The 19,274-nt window shown below is 26.8% G+C and overlaps 3 protein-coding genes across 5 annotated transcripts in view; 1 reads left to right on the top strand and 2 right to left on the bottom strand.

The window, feature by feature from the left end:
* The window catches only part of LOC108686847 (para-nitrobenzyl esterase-like), a 6,507-nt gene extending 3,383 nt beyond the window's left edge, over positions 1 to 3,124 (bottom strand). Inside the window, exons 1-2 of one of the 2 annotated variants that reach the window (XM_018192338.1) lie at positions 3,052 to 3,124; positions 329 to 485 (exon numbers count right to left, since the gene is read on the bottom strand). In XM_018192338.1, the coding sequence (XP_018047827.1) occupies positions 329 to 475 (147 nt within the window). In that variant the 5' untranslated portion in view covers positions 476 to 485; positions 3,052 to 3,124. The remainder of the gene's footprint in view (positions 1 to 328; positions 486 to 3,051) is intronic. The other variant, XM_018192339.1, reaches the window with a different exon arrangement.
* Positions 3,125 to 4,160: 1,036 nt separating this feature from the next.
* LOC108686848 (esterase E4-like) lies at positions 4,161 to 9,432 on the bottom strand. Its single transcript, XM_018192340.1, has 9 exons — positions 9,352 to 9,432; positions 7,980 to 8,123; positions 7,424 to 7,712; positions 6,800 to 6,985; positions 6,014 to 6,213; positions 5,719 to 5,890; positions 4,835 to 5,152; positions 4,432 to 4,576; positions 4,161 to 4,354 (listed from the first exon to the last, which is right to left on the bottom strand). The coding sequence occupies exons 2-9, from the start codon at positions 8,109 to 8,111 to the stop codon at positions 4,201 to 4,203; spliced, it is 1,596 nt and encodes a 531-aa protein (XP_018047829.1). The 5' UTR covers positions 8,112 to 8,123; positions 9,352 to 9,432; the 3' UTR covers positions 4,161 to 4,200.
* Positions 9,433 to 11,738: 2,306 nt separating this feature from the next.
* LOC108686842 (major royal jelly protein 3-like) lies at positions 11,739 to 17,415 on the top strand. Of its 2 annotated transcripts, XM_018192332.1 has the most exons (8): positions 11,739 to 11,931; positions 13,216 to 13,453; positions 13,680 to 13,855; positions 14,018 to 14,236; positions 14,427 to 14,598; positions 14,871 to 15,097; positions 16,513 to 16,715; positions 17,345 to 17,415. In XM_018192332.1, exons 2-7 carry the CDS (start codon positions 13,261 to 13,263, stop codon positions 16,708 to 16,710), a joined length of 1,185 nt encoding a protein of 394 aa, XP_018047821.1. In that variant the 5' UTR covers positions 11,739 to 11,931; positions 13,216 to 13,260; the 3' UTR covers positions 16,711 to 16,715; positions 17,345 to 17,415. The 2 variants fall into 2 exon arrangements, with proteins under 2 accessions (XP_018047821.1, XP_018047820.1); XM_018192331.1 differs by lacking the exon at positions 17,345 to 17,415 and having other exon boundaries at positions 16,513 to 16,806.
* Positions 17,416 to 19,274: the final 1,859 nt, after the last annotated feature.

The raw sequence follows: 19,274 nt of genomic DNA, 5'->3' as shown, positions 1-19,274 counted from the left end.
TATATATATATATATGTTTCGCCAACAAAGTATTTGTTATTAATTAATATTAATTGCAGAATATTTGTTTTTTCTTTTTATCAAAAATATTCTTATAAAAATTTTAACACATTTTTAATAATTCTATATTTAACATGATAATTATTTTTAAAAGAAATATGTATTTAAATCGTGTAGAATTTATCCGTAATCGTAATATCGTAATTAATTCGTCAACGTTTAAAAAAAAATCAAATTCTTTTTTCTTTCTCATTTTAATTTTAAAGAAAAGCTAAAGTTTGTCTTCCTATTATTATTGAAAAATTAATTATATTGCACTAATACTTACCTTAAATCTGAGTTCGCCAACTGGAGGTTTGGCATATGGTATTCCACGAAAAGCAAAGTAACGAACATTATAACCATCTACAACCACGCCGATCAATTTTCCTTCATTTACTTGTACTTTTAATTTTTCTATACATTTAATACTCATAATAAATAAACTGAAAAAATAAGTATGAGAACAATATCGAAAAATCAACTAATCTTTGTTATAATATTTATATAAGGTAAACGTTCTAAGCTGTATCTACGTTTGGATATTTTGGATATTTTACTTTAATGTAATAGAATATGAAAATTTTGTGTCTCATAAGAATTATGGTCTATTAAATAAAAAAAATAACATTTGAAGTTTTACTAATAAATAAGAACTCGCCAAATTCACTGACGAATTATAAAAAAAATTTTATTATTTTTTTATCATCTTTTTGACTTAGTTTTAATTTAAAAATAAGTCTTTGCAACTAACTGATTCTTAATATTTTGATTTTGCAACATAATTTGTCAACAATTTTTCGAAATTTATATTTGGTGTTTTTATGTATTAGTGTTTTTATGTACAGGCTTGATCAAGGCCGAAATATTTATAATTATTATTGTTTAACAACAGGATTATTATATAAACAAGGAAAAAAATTATCTTGTTATCAAGAACTTGTATTGTGACACATGCAAGTGTCAGTTTATTCACTTGAAAATTTTATTTATTTATATGATTACTAATTTCACATAAATGCTTTTTAAAATAATTTTTAAATACAAATAAAATATAATATATATTGTAACAGAAAAACATTTGAAATTAATAATAATAAGTTTTGTGTAAGTATCTGACATACATGTCTCGTCACTGGGACATTTGCCTTATGTTATGTATTTGATTTAAATATAATATGTACTGACATATTGATTTGAATTTCCATTTTTATATTACATGTACATATATTATTGTATTATTTATAACACACAGACTTCAACTAATAATATCGATTATGTAAAGCGAAATCTTTGAAACTATGAAGTCGCCACTGTAAATTCTATTATTTTATCTTTAATGTATATGATGCGCAATTTTATTTTAAAGAACGCGATTAAAAACCATTTATTTAACAAGTATGATATTATGAATATTCTCGTTGTCTTATTTATTAGGTGTGGGAAAAAGTTCGTGGCATTTTTTTAATGCTATCTAATGGGAAAAACGCCACGAACTTTTTCCCACACCTAATATTATTAGATAGATTATTAACTAAATAAGAATATTACATAAACAGCTTCGCTGTTATTTCTTATTCTTTATTAATAGCATTGAAAGCTATTAATCAATATGTTCCTTGAATTGGATAGAATATATTGATCGCGTCCTCAGTATAGCGATATAATCTTCATACCGTATAATTCAGCAAAATATGATTGTGTAACAGAGTTTATCATGAAATATGTGTTCTCATACTCACTGAGATTGTCAATTGTAACAGCATTTCTTGTTGCGTCTTACTGTTGTTACTAACTATTGATGATATAAAAAAAATTGTGAAAAGACTTTATATTTATCTCTGCATTTGAGTAGTTTTGTAATATAGTTTTTACTAATTGATTTTTCTCAAGATACTAATATTAAGAAATGACTTGCTCATCTCAATTTTCTAGAGAGGACTGACGCGATTTTCAAACATGAATATTGTCCGTAAATATTTTCGTTTGTATATATAAATATTTAGACATGCGTAGCGAAAGGAACAGTATTATTTACAAATAATTTTCCTTCTCTTCTTGCTGTGTTATCTTATGCTTTTCTCTCTTTGATCAGAAGATAGCATTATCTAATTAGTCTCATGATAGAACTATGTAATATTCTTATTTTTTGTTAATTTATCTAATAATAATATCCATGTATATAATATGCTTATTGTATTAACATAATTTTTATAGAATAAATATGTGAATAAAAGTACACACACACATATATATATATATATATATGTGCATATGATATATGATGATTGGATTTTTCAATATATTTTCAATATATTGAATAACGTTTTTGTGAAATAAAACATATTTTTTTTATTTTAAGGAGTGTTGTATTTTTAGAGATACAAAAATTGAAAAATTTGATTTTTTATATTTCTTACATTTATATATTTTTTTAACAAGGCAAAAATCGTTGAAATAATAAACTTTGTGACTGTTTGCACTTTTAATAAAAAATTTTGTTTAATATTTATATTATTTCTCTCTCTCTCTCTCTCTCTCTCTCTCTCTCTCTCTCTCTCTCTCTCTCTCTTTCTCTCTTTCTCTCAATCAAAATTAACATTATTAAACTAATAACACCTATTACTTTACAGCACCTATATAGTGCATAACGTTATAGTGGTTTTCAGTAAAATAAATGTAACATGCATAATGTCGATTTATCATATAACATTTATCCATAACTTTTGATCTGTAACATATTTTATCAGTTCTTATATTAATAAATTTTTATTTCATAAATTGTTACATTGATAGATATGATGTGTTTACATCTTAATGAAATAGAAGTTGTAGTCATTTTTAAGTTAGCGCAGCGAAATAGTCGGCATCTCGGAGAAGAAGCAACAATATTTTATAGAGTATTGTCTTAATATGTTTTTTTTAGAAATAAATATACAAGAAATATTAACAATGTCATTAATGTATGATATATTTATTAATGTATGATATAGATACTTGAAAAGGACTAACCCATATTTCTGAAGACTTGGAAGATTATACTGCGTAATACAGATCGATGAGGAACGTCAAACTCTGAACATTGATTTGAGATTATATAGACTTACTATTGTTCGGGAAATATATTGCAAGTGTTCTCTGAACTTTTCCGGCGCCGTGGACGGGGAAAAGACGTTGGGGGAAGTCTTTAGTGAGTAAGCCAAGCATAACAAGTTACGATAACGTCAAAATAACTTGAAAATGATTGGAAACATTAATTAAACATGATCCCTCCGCAAATAAGTCATCAATCATCTGACTATTATATAATTTTTGTATAACAATTACTTTTTTTTCTTTTATAGATTCGGAAATCCTTTTCCAGAATTAAAGTATACGCATTTATATGTCTGTGAAGTGGAGTGCCGACAATATAAAAAAAATTTTTAAATCTTTATCATTTTTTAATCCAATATGGAGTTACATTATGATAATATTTGCTTTATATAAATGTTGTGCAATCTGTACTTACGAAATAGTCCACAGACTAGTAGTTCGGACGAAAAAATAGCATGGAATTCTTGGAATTGGACTTAGACGTCTAATTAAAATGTTATTGTTTTACGAAAATTTATGTGTATGTGTGCGTGAGATATTGATGTAGTAGTACGTAGTAATATGTCAATGATGCATAAATCGTTTGGGTGTAAGTCCTACTTATACTATGATTAATTATCTTTAAGATCCCCTTAATTTCTTTATTCATGCATACAAGAAAACAAGTTATGAAGTAATGCATCATAAACACAGAAATTATACATATCAGCATGCCGTGCTCAATGAACATTAATGAACGTATTCTAGGATGCATCAAAATGTTGATTATGTAACTTTTTCTCTAGAATGAAAACGTGAAAATTGTTATGTATATACATATATAAAAAATATTCACTTTTCATCTTTCTGTCCTAGAAAAAAGTTATATGATTGATCCTCAGAATAAGTATACATGTGCATGTATACTTATTATTCAAGAAATCGAACATCGTGTAAGCCTCCAGCTTAAATAATCGTTTTTTCAATAAAGATCAAAAGTTGATGCTAAAAGACAAATTAAATTTTAACAAAAAAATCTTTAGCAAATAGAGAGAGAGAGAGAGAGAGAGAGAAAGAGAGAGAATGTTAGAACGTTTTTTTATGACTTTCCCAATTCCAGCGTTCCTTTCCTTTACGAAACGTTTTCATTTGTAGATTTAAATCAATATTTAGATAATTGTAGTCTTCGTTTTCTGGACCGGTTAATGGTAACCATGAATTTGTAGTAGGCGTTGGATTTCTAAAAATCGATTTGAATTAATTATTAATATATGTCTGAAAATGTTTTCTACAAAATAAAAGAAAAAATTCTTGTACCCCGTTTTAGCAAAATCCGTCCACATTTGCGTAAAGTAATTTATCATCATATAGTCATCCGTACCAGATTTGGGTAACGACAAGTTCATTGCTTTCGCAACTTCTGGACAAAATAAGAAAAATAAATCTTCTCCGTGGGACACTCCTGCAAAATATTTTTACATGAGAAAATTATTCTAGAATTGCAGACTCATTATATTCGTTTTATAAATTTTCACATTTTTTTAAATTTTTTCTAAATTTCTAAATTACATTGACATTTTTGTTAAATAACACGTTTTGTCATTGCTTTATGTATAATTATTACAAATAAAAACAAAGTTGAACGTAAAAATTATATATAAAAATCTAGAAGCATCGCTAAATAAAAATGTATTTGTATTAATTAGCAATTATATTATACCTGGAAGCCCGAAACGTTGTACTTTTTTCATAAGAGAAGTTTCGCTCTCATAATCGAAATGATATAGATACGTTGATTTATAACCACCAGAAGATTTTTGCAGCTCACATACATTCATTATATCGCGTGTCAAAAATTCGTCTCCTAAGAAATACGCATAATTTATCAAAGTTTCTTCTGATATTTCTCTTTTTCCAAAATATAAAGATCTTAATTCCTCGACTGTAATTCCTATTTTAGGTAATTCGGATAATACGTTTGATAATATTGCTTTTTTAAAATCAGCATTTACTTTTTCCAAATCTTCCTTGCTTATATCTGAAATAATGTAAGAGCATCATTATACTGATTAATTTGAGGTATTAAACAATGCATATCAAATAAGTAATATTTTAGGAATACTTTTTTATTAAGAAATAATGAACTTTATAATGTTTGTGAAAAACATTTATCTCTAAAATAATACATAATAGAGAACAATAATAATATTAAACTTTGTATTTGAATATTTTATTTAGTCGATTTAGATGTCAGTAAACATATAAAACCAATGATAAAACTTAATAAAAATAATATAGATTATTTTAAAAGAATAGGCTTATCTTAGAATTTATATAATTGTATTATATTTAATATCTTATGTAAATTCGAAAGTTATAATAAAAGAGAATTTATTTTTTAATATTATAAGAAAATTAAAATATTGTGGAATTCTCTTTAAATGTTGACAGCATATTTAACAAATATGCTGTCAACATTTAAAGAGAATTATTATAATATTCTTATTAGATCACACTGTATGAAAACTATGTGCGAAAAAAACAAAAAGCAAAACAATTAAAAACATTTTCTAATGAGAACAGTAGCATGTAATTGTACATTACCTCCAAAAAAGTCGCTACGTAACATAAATGTTCCTTCATTATTAGTAAATCCTAAAAGAAAGGGCACTTGAACCCCGTGGTTTATATATTCCTTTAGATGTTTAGGAAAAACTGGATTCGATGATTTAGTGTCCAGACTCGGTGTGAAGCAGAAGGTAAAACTCAATCTCTCCTGATGATATTAAAAGGTGAAAATATTTTATGTATATATTAAAATATTTTAGTCTTTGCACAGTGAAAATCAAGCTTATATAGAAATGTAATCCACATTTTAATAAAATATTGAAATACTTACTGCTTCTGTGCAAATTCGCAATTGTGAATTTTCTATAAGTATTTTCGCATCAATAGTTTTCAAGAACTCGTATGCGACTTTCGGATCTAATGTTGCTTTACCAAGTTTTTTAGCAAGCCGAAAACCATGGTCAGTCCATTCGTGGAAGGCCCAAGGATTTGAAGCAACGCCACTTTGTGCGATCACTTTATGGAATAAACCTGTAAGGCACAATTGTAATGAAACTCTTTTAATAAATTCATTGTCACAATTCATCTTGCTTTCTTTCCTTTCATCAGCATTATACATAATGTTAGAATTTATAATGTATAAATTTTTAATTTATCCATTATCGATTTTTTGACACTTACAGTTTGATAAATTCTTTAATATTAGATTGTCCGGAAAGTTCGTGCCGAATGTTGAAGGAAAATTGAAATGCAGAAGATTTAAATTTTAGTATACATTTATTAAATTACATAGATTAGTCGGCAAATATTAAAGAAATTCATTTATCTTATTTTTTATAAATTTAAAAATTTTTATATTTTATTATGTCTCTTTGTAATAAAAGTAAAAATGAGTTTTTACACACACACACACACACACACACACACACACACACACACACACACACATAAAATAAAATTTTTTAAAAAATGTTGTTTATTAATAAAATAGAAACTTAATAAAATAATGATTGTTTTATTTTCAGTTGTTTCTGTTAAATCAAGTTCAAGTTTATCAATATATTTAAAATAGAATGAGAAACAAGAATTTTGTATTGAGAAGTTTATAAACTTATACCTTTAGCTAACGGAGACAGAGCTAGACAATGTGTAATAGCTCCACCAGCACTTTCTCCAAAAATAGTGACATTTCCTGGATCTCCACCGAATTTTAATATATTTTTTTGGACCCATTTTAATGCTAAGATTACATCTTTCAGACCTTGATTACCTGCTGCCATTTTATCGTTGAGGTTTAAAAAACCTGAAATCATATTAATTTTTACTCTTATAATATTGATATATATTATGGCTAAAAATAAATGATAAAAAAATAAACAAGACAAATATTTGTTTTTGAGTTAATAAATTAAGTATAATTCTATATCCTTTTTCATTTGTAAATAATCTTTTGCTTTTTAAGGCATTTACTTCAATTTTATAAATATTTGGGGTAATAAATAAATAAAAAAGAATATTTATTTTTATTTAATATTCTCGATAATAGGTAAATATATTTTAACTTTCCATTTTTACATTCTATATTAATATTTGATAGTAATTTGTTAACGTAAAACGCTAGATTATTTGAAATATTAAAACTATAAATCTAATGTGTGCTCATATCCTCTGAGGAAAGACTTAGATAAGACTATAAATGCGAGTAACATACAAATACCCATCAAAATAATAAATGACGTACCTAGAACGCCTAATCTATAATTCAAAGTAACCAATACTACGTCTTTTTGCACGATATAATCGGGACCGTACCAAGCTGCATCACCGGAACCTATAATAAACCCACCACCATGTATCCATACCATTACTGGACGCTTTTTCGAGGATTCAATTTTTGTAGTATATACATTTAAATAAAGACAATCTTCATTTCCTATAATTTTATGTGTGACAAGCTCTACTTGAACAGCTATATTTCCGTACTTTGACGCGTCTCTTTCACCAGACCATGGTTCCGCTGGTACTGGTTCCTAAATATATAAAAAATATATATATATAAATAAATGAACATAACGGAATATATTTAGTTAAAAAAATATATGTATTTTAAAGTTATAAATTTTTTCTTATCGCGCGCATAATTAATTTGAAGAAAATTAAGACTTTCTTTCAATTTAATTAAATCTAATTAATTCTAATTTTAAGGCAGATTAGTTAAAGTTTATCATTCTATTATTATTAATTACATTGCGTGCTTGTATAACGACAAGACACTAATTAACTAAATAATTTATTACCTGAAATCTAAGTTCGCCAATTGGAGGTTTGGCATATGGTATTCCGCGAAAGGCAAAGTAATGAACGTTGTAACCATTTACGAGGACTCCGACCAATTTTCCTTCAGCTACTTGTACTTTTATTTCGCTCATAATGGATATATACTAAGAAGTAAGTAAGAATAAGGATGAGAACAACATTAAAAGGTCTACCCATGTTCATTATAATTTATGATGTTTGTAAATATATATACTTTTTAATAATATATTTGACTTTCATTTTGATATTTTTTTATATTACAAATTACCATTTTATTACTGTTTTTATGTTACAAATATTAGTTGTAACATTACATTAAATATTTCAACTATTAATATTGGTTACGTAAAATGAGATTAAATATAAATTTTTGAAATTTTGAAATAATTGCTTGACTGTAAGTTCAAGAGTTTTATCTCTTGACGATATATTTTTCAGATCGATGTTTTATCATTTTATCTCTTTACAATATTAGATTTTTCAAGTCGATGTGTCATGTGATACAATGTGTAATTTTATTTTTTAAAAACATGATTAGAAACATCATGTATTGAACAAGTGAAATGTCACGAATGTTTCCGTTGTATTTGTGTTGTATTATATTGTCTTCTTGAGATTGCTTATAATCTTAATCGATAACTACAAAAACAGTGATAATCGAATAATGTTCCTTAAATTCAGTGGAAATAAAACTAAATATATGAGCTGTATTTTCTATGACGCGATACAATGTTCATATCATATATATTAATTCTGTAATATATATGATATAATTAATTGGTTTTGTTTTTATAGATTACGTCACATGGATTATGTAAGCGAACTCGATAGATTGCAACAGCATTATTTATTAGGCGCAGAGCCTATACAGACTTTTGCATAACGCATAACACGTAAAAAATAATTATGGAATTAGTTTTATATGCTTCTAAGTTAAAACTTAATCTACAATGTGTTCTTTGCTTCTTTCTTTTTTACCTCATGTCTCTCTTTCTTTTGCAACCGTTCTATCGACAATTGCGTTTCTTTTTAAGTTGCTTGTTTCTTTTGAAGTTTGTTAAATTTTATTTCGGGCGACAGAAAACAAAAAGCTGCAGATAAAAGATAAGAAATAAAAAGTGATAAAAAACAAATAGGAAACAAAAAGCACATTGTCGATTAGGCTTAAAAAATTAACTGAGCAGAGTCCTTTACTTTATATTCCTTAGTTGCTTTGCTTATGTTTTATGCAACGTTAAGCAAAATCTATGCTGCGACTTTTATTGTACGTCTATAAGGTTAGAATATCGCATTATAAATGCATAAATCTATTCGTAAAATTATAAGGAAATATTTTAAAAAGATCTTATTTACCTCTATGCTCAAGTAGTTTTGTGATATTGTTTTCAATGATCTTTTTTACCCGATATTAATTGAATAACATGCGCGTTTTAATTCTCCAAAGAAAACTGGCTGGACTTTCAAGAATGCCTGCCAGTTTTATAATCCTCCATTGAATGTACAAATATATAAATTGATATAGAAAAAGGAGAAATATCTGATTTATGGGACACTTAGTCTGTTTCGTTTTTATGATTAGTATTTTATTATTATGCAACTTGTATTTTCCTGTCTTTAATCAGAAGATGTTAGTTTATTTAACTCAGGACATTTCTGATATTCTTATCTTATAAAACTAAAATGAATCTGAAAAATTTGAAAGAAAATAGATAACAAAACTTTACATCACTTTCATATGATGATATAATTTTTGCAATAAATATGTATACGGATAAAACATTTTATGCGATATGTGACGATTGGATTTGCTCTTTTAATTATCTTCAAATGTGAATCGCATTTCAAATTTACTTGAAATAATTCACACAACGATATAAATCTATATTGAAATAAGTATTCTTTTTGCTAGAATTATAGACAATATTTTATTTTATAAAGCTTGTAAAGCGATATAAAAAATATTATTCCGACGGAAATATTATAATAATTTTGACGATAATAATTATAGTGTTCCAGCAAAAGTTTATGATATTTAAAAAATTTGTTATTTAGTACACAATACAATCAATACAATAATAAATTTATAAAATATATTTAAAAATATGAGTTACTCAATTCATATAATAATTAAAATGTTTACAAGAATTAATTATAAATTTTTGATACAGTTGTTTACTAATGAAATATTATACTATAAACATAAAATTATTTTAATTACATCAAAATACATACGTGTTACTAGTATCATTACTAGTATCGTTATTTATTTCTAGAAATTATATAAAATCATATGAAGATGTTACAATATTGTAAAAACATTGTTTCTATTTTAATTGTTTTACGATAAAGCTTTCGAAAATAACATCGTGAATCTGACTTATATAATTTTTGTACGCATCACACATATATAACCTTCATAATCTATTCTTATCTCTTTAAGAGTACATCTTATATAATAACTTAACAATTTTGTAATTAATTTATAATATCTTATAATATAAAAATATATAAAATATAATATAAAAATTGATTTTAAATATCGGCTTCCGTAATCATGAAATTAAAATGCGGACATTAAATGTCTGTAGGTTCTGACAAAAAACTATAATCAAGAAAATTATCCCGTCTACATTAAGGAACTTCTCTATTTTAGAAACAAGAATTGATTTTGTTTTATGTCTCTTATATTTTTTTTAAATGTCTGCAAAATATGATTTTCAAATTTCATCGAAAAATTTATAATACTGACGATATTATAAAAGAGAGAGAATTAAGGCGATTTTAAATTGAATTACATTAGAGTAGGACTACAAAAATAGACCTTTCTGTAGTGAATCGAATATAACAGATAGAATTTTTTTTATCAACAAAGTTACAAATGTTTAAAGGCATTGACACAAATATGTAGGCACGCGATACTATCATACTTCTATATATATGAAATTTGAAGGTTAAAGGTAATTATAAAAAAAAAATGTATTTAATTTAGTATATCTTTTCTAATTTACATTATATAGTATATTAGTATTCTTCCAACTTAAATTATTTCTAATTCAATTTAGTATTCTCCTAATTTACAAAATGCATGCAAACTGAAACATTTTTATTTAAACAGCCAAATATAATTTTAAAAAATAATAAAGACTATTAAAGACATTTTTTAGGTGATTAAGAAAATAAAATGCAAGTAAATAATTTAGACAAGAAAAAATATCTTTTGATGGATAGCGAAACAGGCAATATAGATATTTTATTTAAAAGCATTCTCTACATGTCAAAATATAAGAATTTTTATGAAGTTTTAAAATTAATTATTTATTGAAAAAATTTATTGAAAAAATATCTGAAATAGAGAAAATATTTAAGTTAACAACGAAGATTTTAAGTATTTGACTTTGAAATATACATATTCTTCAAAAAAATTATCGAAATAACAGATTTCGTAAATGCTTCTATCTCTCTAATGAAATATTTTGTATAATATTGATCATTTCCAATCAAAGTTATAGAACGATATTGTACTGATAACACTTGCAACATTAATATCGATTGGTTTTTACGTTTTGATAACCTCCAATAAAATAAATGTACACACATAAGAATGTACGGTTTATCATATAACATTTGATCTATAATATAATCTTTTATTATATCAAATTTTTATTATATGTAGCATGTATGATAAGATGAAACATAATTCACTGTACTTAGTAGTATTCTAAAATTATTTAAAAGTTATTCATAGTACGAAAAATATTTTAAATAAAAGTTACATAGCATGAATAAAGAGAATGTACACTTAAAGTGAATAAATGATAAAAAATATGAAGATTTATATATCAAATTGAGGCAATATGGAAAAATCTTCTTCTATTTCTAAACAACAACAGACAAAAGATGCAACTTCAAAGTATGACACCTCTCTACTAACAGGTATATCTCGATTAAAAATATCGTACGTTATCCATTCAAATTAGATTTTACAGGGAAATAATAGTACTTTACGATGACATAAAAATTTTGATAAAACTTTGACAATTTTTTAAAGCTTCGAAATATTAAAATTTATTTTTTCTTTTATAATATTATGTCTATTTACTTGAATAATGCATTTAAAATAGATTTAGAAAAGTAGTATTTAGAAATGCTTTTAAACAATATTGTTGTCTATAAGTTATTCGCTTTGGTAAAAATTACTAATTGTATCGATATTTATGGTTTTTTAAAAGACAAAAATGAAATATGTGCCAAAATATGATTAGGCCACGTGAAATCTTAATGTAAAAATCATTGATTCTGTCAGACAGAGAGATTGGAAGTCTTGCGACAAGTACTTTAAATATATATTCACATACATATAGACATATATTATTCAGTTCGCATTATTAACAAAGAAAAATAATAATTATTTTTACTTGTCTCACTTTATATACTTAAAAAAATAGTTAATACATTGTTCGTTCCTGATGGCCTCACTGGTAAGATAATGCACAATGTTATTATTACATGTCGTTATGCAAGTTTAAAAAATATTGCTATACTATTGTTAGTTACTACAAACGTATAATAACGCTATTATAATAAGACCTTTATTGAGGTTAATTATTATTATCGATAGAATAATGAGATGTTTTAAAAACATTTTTATGTGCATTACATTTAAAAAACGGTATAAATACCAAACTATCATTTGTGACATAAATGTTCACCATTGTAGTTATATTTGTTATTGCAATCCAAAAAGTTATACCTAATTTTAAAAAGACGTACGTTTTCAAAAATTTATTCATTATTGGAACTTGTTGTATTCAACAATTAGATATAAAAACTTTCACTTTCATTTATATATACACTGTATGTGCTAAAACTAAACGAAAAATTGCTGTCCAAAGCAACTTATTGTATCTCATAATCGTAAAATGCAATTTATTACAAAATCAGAGAGGAACATTGAGCTGCAGCAAAATCTATTTTATTAACAATAAAAACAAAGAAACTGAATGCCACAGTTTATTTTTTGTATAACCATTAATAGTGAGTCGCACTATTTGATACTTATGAAATTCTTGGCAGTATCTTACTTGAAACTTTTTTGCTGCAACTACATCATAAAATGATATAATCTCAACGAACACAAAATAACAACACTGTAAAGAATAGGTGATTTTTTTTCAATAAACATTTAATAAAAAGAACATTTGTGCAATATTTTTCTAGGGATTCATAATTGTAACTTTCAAGACGAACTCGTATCTTGATAAAATGAAATATCTTTTGTGTACCTTGCTAATTCTGTGGATGGCAACTGTGATTTTTGGATTTAAAGTGAATTATATATATAAATGGAAATATGTCGATTTTATATGGGAAAGTAACGAGCAGAAGGAAGACGCGATAAATTCTGGCACTTATAATCGTTCTACGTGTATATTATTCGATGTAGATAAAGCTAAAGGTAAATGAATGATAATTGTAAAAGTTTACAATAATTTTCTATAGTAATATTCTTCTAAGTAAAAGCTTATCTTATAGTCTTTAACCACTAATCACATTATATGAATCTATGCGTTTTAATAAATGCACTTTGATAGTTAATGCAAGATATACCACTACCATGAATTGATGATTAAACATAACTTTTAATGGCACATAAGTTCCGTTCACAAACAAGATTCTTATAGATGGTAGAATATTTGTTACTGCTACGAGAGAACTAGGTCCTAGTGTACCTGCTACTTTGGCGATAGTAACTAATGAAACAGGACCAGGAGGACCACTTTTGCGACCATATCCAAATTGGAGTTGGCATAATAATAATTGTACGTGCGAAGGCATTGTAAATGTGATACGAGTACACGTAAGTATCTATTTTTTGCGCATTCAAAGGTTTTTATCTCATATTTGTTTATAATGATATTTAAATGATCAATAATTTATTCTATGTATGTAATGCATATTTACATGTGCACATTGTAGTCAATTGGATAATATATAAAATTAGAACTTGCTTTCATTCTAGATTCGATGCAATCACATCTTCGCTCTGGATAGTGGTAAAATTGGGCCTGATCACATTTGTAATCCAAAGCTATTAATCTTTAATTTGAAAGATGATACGCTAGTAAAAACTATTTATATTCCATTTGATATTGCTAGTAATGCAACGGGTTTTGGATCATTAATAACGCCTTTCATTTATGTTTCCAAAAAATGCTCGCAGTTTCTGCATAAAATGATTGTTAGTGCGTCTTCTCTTGTATAAATCATAATAATAGATACATAATAATAGATACATAATAATAGATACATCCAGACAAATATTATTTAACTTACACGTTTAACTATACATCTCATATATTTTTGTTTTAAATAATTTAATAATAATAAATCTAATATAAATATGTATAAATATTTATGAATATTTGCAGATATTCATAGCTGATGTACAAGGTAAAGGTTTAGTGGTGTATGATTCATCTGTAAAAAGTATGTGCAGAGTCGAATCTGATTACATGATACCGACCGAAAATTTAGCCTCCATAGCAAATCAAACATTTCCTTATAATGGAGGTATTTTCAGTGTAGTGACCCTTTATAATGGTAAATATTTGCATTCTATCTCAATAAATATTATTTTAAATTTATGCAATTTATAATATTTAATCTTATCATATATGACAAGTGATAAGAATCTTAACTTTACTATTAAAATCTGACATTTATACATTTTTTACATCTATATTTTTTTTTTTTTTTATTAATATTTATGTACATTTGTGTTAATGCACGTTTATAGAACATAAAAGATTTCCTTGCAATTAATCAGTAGAATTTCCTTAATCTATGATTTTTTATATATTTTTATATTTTAGAACTTTATTATGTTACTACGCCGGGAATGAAAATTTATAAAATAAAAATCAAATCACTACTAAAATGTCCAAATATAGAAGAGGCTAATAAAAAAACTAAAGTCGCGATTAAAATACCAAGCGATTCAGGACAAATCGCATCAGCAGGACATTCAATATTTTACAGTGATTCTGATAGAAATGCTGTTTTAGGAACGAATGTTTTTAAAAAATCTGGCAAAAACACGGTAAGATCCAAATACAATTATTCTTTACTTTTGAAGTGATAATAGATTATTCTTAATTTTTTAACAATTATTTAACTTAATCATATTATTGAGTATGAGAAAAAGTTCGTGGCGATTTTTTAGTAAAATTAAAGTGTTTTTCTTAGAGTATTGAAATCAATTTATTTAAACCAAATATGCTCCATTATTTTCTATAATATTTTGCCATTTTTGGGGCAGAGCCATAATTCCAATCGCGATAGAACTTCTGTGGTTTCTGATCGAAAAACTGTCTCAAGTTTTCACAGGCCTCTTTTGAAGCTAGCTTTACACCATTAAAAGAGTTCTGCAGAGATCTAAACAAATGAAATAATCTGAAGGTGCTATGTCAGGATACGGTGGATGCATTAAAACTTCCCAGCCAAGCTCTCACAATTTATGCTGAGTCATCAAAGATATGTGTGCTCGAGCGTTATCGTGATGGAAGACGACACCTCTCCTATTGATTAATTCTGGCCACTTCCTCTCAATTGCTTGTTGTAATCTCTGCAGTTGTTCACAGTAGAGTTCAGAATTAATTGTTTGATTGAACGATAACAGCTCATAGTAAACGATTCTCTTCCAGTCTCACCACACACACACACAACATTACTTTCTTCCTCATCAATCCAGGTTTTGCGATTATTTGCGCCTTCTCTCCTTTCTTTATCCACGATCTTTTTTTAGTTAGATTGTCGTAGGTGATCCATTTTTCATCAGTTATCATTCTCTTCAGAAATGGCTCAATTTCATTCCGTTTCAGTAGCATATCACAAATGTTAATTCGGTCCATCATGTTCCTAACACTCAACTCGTGAGGAACTCAATCAATCAATTGAACCTAAACATCGAGCTTCTTTTTGTATCCAGCTTTGTGTAAATTGTTTTAAAACTGTTTCGTGATCGATGCTTAGTTCCCTGGCAATCTCCACAGTGCTCATATGCTTATCACTTTCGACTTTTACCATGATTTCATCGGACTTTCAGATTAGTCGACCGGAGCGAAGTTCATCTTTCATATCGAAATTTCCACGAAAATGAGCGAACCATTTCCGTGTTGCTGATTTTGATAGAGTATCTTCACCGTAAATAGCGCAAATTTTTTCACAAGCCTATGCAGCATTCTTGCCTTTATCATAGATACTGCAAAACGCGAATTTTTTCGTTATTTATTTCCATTTTCAAAATAAAATAACTTTTGATCCACTTCACCGATTTGAATCTTTTTCGGCTCAAAACAAAGGTTAAAAAGTCACTTTTTAAACGCACGTCTAGTGTTGCCGATGCGATTAGTAGTTGCTGAGCTGCTGAGCATTTAATGCCATCTAGTGGGAAAAATGCCACGAATTTTTTCTCACATCCAATATTATCCATTGTAAAAAAATATTAATTTTTAGGTGATACTTGCACAAAATGATAAAAAACTTCAAGCTGTAAGTTCGCTAAAAACTTCATATTATTGGAATAAGTTGATAGGCCTATCAGATAGATTTCATCGTTTCGTTCTTGGTACTGTAAATCTAAATGAAGTAAACATCTACTATTTCGAAATGGATTTAGCAGAAGTACAAAAGAAGATGGATTCGATTCCTTAAAACGCGTGTGTTAATTTTCACAAACATTTCACAAACATTTTTACACAATATTATTAGTACTACATACATTGCTTAAATTTATATGTTATAAATATAGAAGAATTTTACACACACACACACAAACACACACACACACAAACACACACACACACAAACACACACACGCGCACACACACATACGTACATAATTGTGTGTTGATGCAAATAAAATAAATGTATTACATGAAACATGTATTTCAAAACACTTATAATATAAAAAGATTAAAATTCTACCAAGCTTTTCTCTCTTTAACTGCTATCACTTGAAGTAGTCTTCTTGCATATAATGTCGTTTTTAATGAGCATTATGTATTTAAAAATAGCGCTTCTTTCTGGGAAAAAATTTTTAATAGTTCTGAATATCTTCAAAACAGTGTCTTTTTAATTTTTCATTTATATTTAGGTATAAAAAATGTCGTACTGAGTTAAATTTGGCGAATAACGAGGGTGAGAAATCACATGCCTTTAATTAGAAACTAGATGATAAATGCACTGTGAACCCACATTGTAATATTTTAGACAATATTTGACAGAGGCTATATATGTACCAATATATATACCAGTACTAAAAATTTATAGTGCCCGTATATTACAGGTTTTTAGTACCGATATGAATATGGAAATGCAACGAAGGTCATCAAAATTGATTGAAAAAGAACTTTCAGAATGCATTAGAGTAATAGCAGAAGCGATGGCACTAATTACATCAATGCACATAAGAATTACGTCAAGAGTGGTAGTTCATGGGACATACGAGTTTTGAATTATTTGTAACATCAGATTGGAGATTCCGAATGCCATTTTGTTTTCATTATTGATGTTTTTATTGATAATATGCTATGTATGGAACATATTAACCTTCATGAGTAATAATATCACTATATCTAATAAATATTATATTAAAGTCGATGCGCAAAATGAGGTTATATTTATAATTTGTTATATAATAAGATTTCTCGAAAACACCTTCATATTCATTTTAGAAGAAATATAAAAAACAAACTCCGCTCATCACATTCCTACAGCTCGATTTCAGCCGAAATCAAAACGTTATTATAACTATTGACGTTAGATGTAAACGCTTTTATAACATAGTTACTATAACATAGTTACTGTCGATGTAATAACTTTGTCATAACTACATACATAATATCTAATGTAGTTTAGTCAGTTATAATTTCGGCGTAAATCAGAACGTATAATCGTGTCTACTGATACGATTCAATAAACATTTTTTTTTTCTACAAACAATTCAAACAATCGATAATTGCGTTACATTGATCATTCAAGTGTTAATACAAAAAGATTTTATTATGGATCGTATTCTTTACTTAATTTAGTTTATGGGATTTAAGTTGACACCAGTTGTTAATATCAAATATTTTAAACAATAATACATATCATGAAAGTTGATATTATTTATTTAATTTGGTATCCCAATTACATGGGGATTCGTGCCAATTCGTGCCAATTGTTGATATCGAATCTTTTATATGAATGATATATACCATTAGTGTTAAGTAAAATAAAAACAGATAGTACTACTTATGTTTTACTTTTAATTGAATAGAATTTATCTTGATTAGAAAGAGTTAAGACTGCAGCATCTTTTAATTTTTCATTTGATACATTAGTTTTTTTCAAGAAGTAATAATTTTGACAGAGACAAATGCATTACAGAAAATAAAACGGCTACCTCGTTGTTCTAATGTGCGCAATAGTTATTAAAAAATATAATTAAAATTTAATTACAATATTGAATTAGAGATATAATTAGATAATAGATGTAACGTAACGATAGAAATATGCATCATTTAATATGTTCCAAAAATTTATTAAAAAGCTACAGTTAATTGTGATAAGATTTTATTTCGACGAACGAAGGTTGAAATGAGTCTCAATAATGATCAAAAAACAAATCAAAGAATTAGAAAAGTATATTAGACAAAGAGGAAATAGGTGGCAACGTGAACTGACGAGCGCATCTCGTTAGAAGTTCGAAAATCGCATCGATACTAGGACAGCATGTCGAGCGAGTAGATCACCAAATCGTCGTAACTGCGGAACTCTACTTATTATGTTCTCACCTCATACATGAATAGCTTTCAAGCGTAAATCAATAAGAACGCTAGCAGGTTCCCTTTACACGCGGCAAGAAGCCCATTGACCGCTCATTGACCAAAAACGATGCTACGCAGCGGCAAAGTGGGGATCGGTTGTCGCTTAGAATACCTCTGATAATACCTGCGCTCCTAATAATTCTGCCAATTTATACGAAATTTCTGAGAAATGGAGAATTTCTGTGAAATTCGACTCTCTCGTTTAACCTTTCCTTCCGAATATGTGTTTTTAATCACACAGTTTTCATACATTCAATTATTATATGTTTCTATACATTCTACGGAAGAATAATTAAAGTTTTTTATTATTTACTTATAATTGTAACATAATATCCGATTTATTTGAGTATTGTTTATTAATTGTGATGTATATATATATATATATATATATATATATATATATAT

Source organism: Atta colombica, unplaced genomic scaffold, assembly GCF_001594045.1.
Source record: "Atta colombica isolate Treedump-2 unplaced genomic scaffold, Acol1.0 scaffold197, whole genome shotgun sequence".
NCBI lineage: Eukaryota > Metazoa > Arthropoda > Insecta > Hymenoptera > Formicidae > Atta > Atta colombica.
The sequence above is the reverse complement of the archived record's forward strand: the minus strand, read 5'-3'. Positions and strand labels throughout refer to the sequence as shown.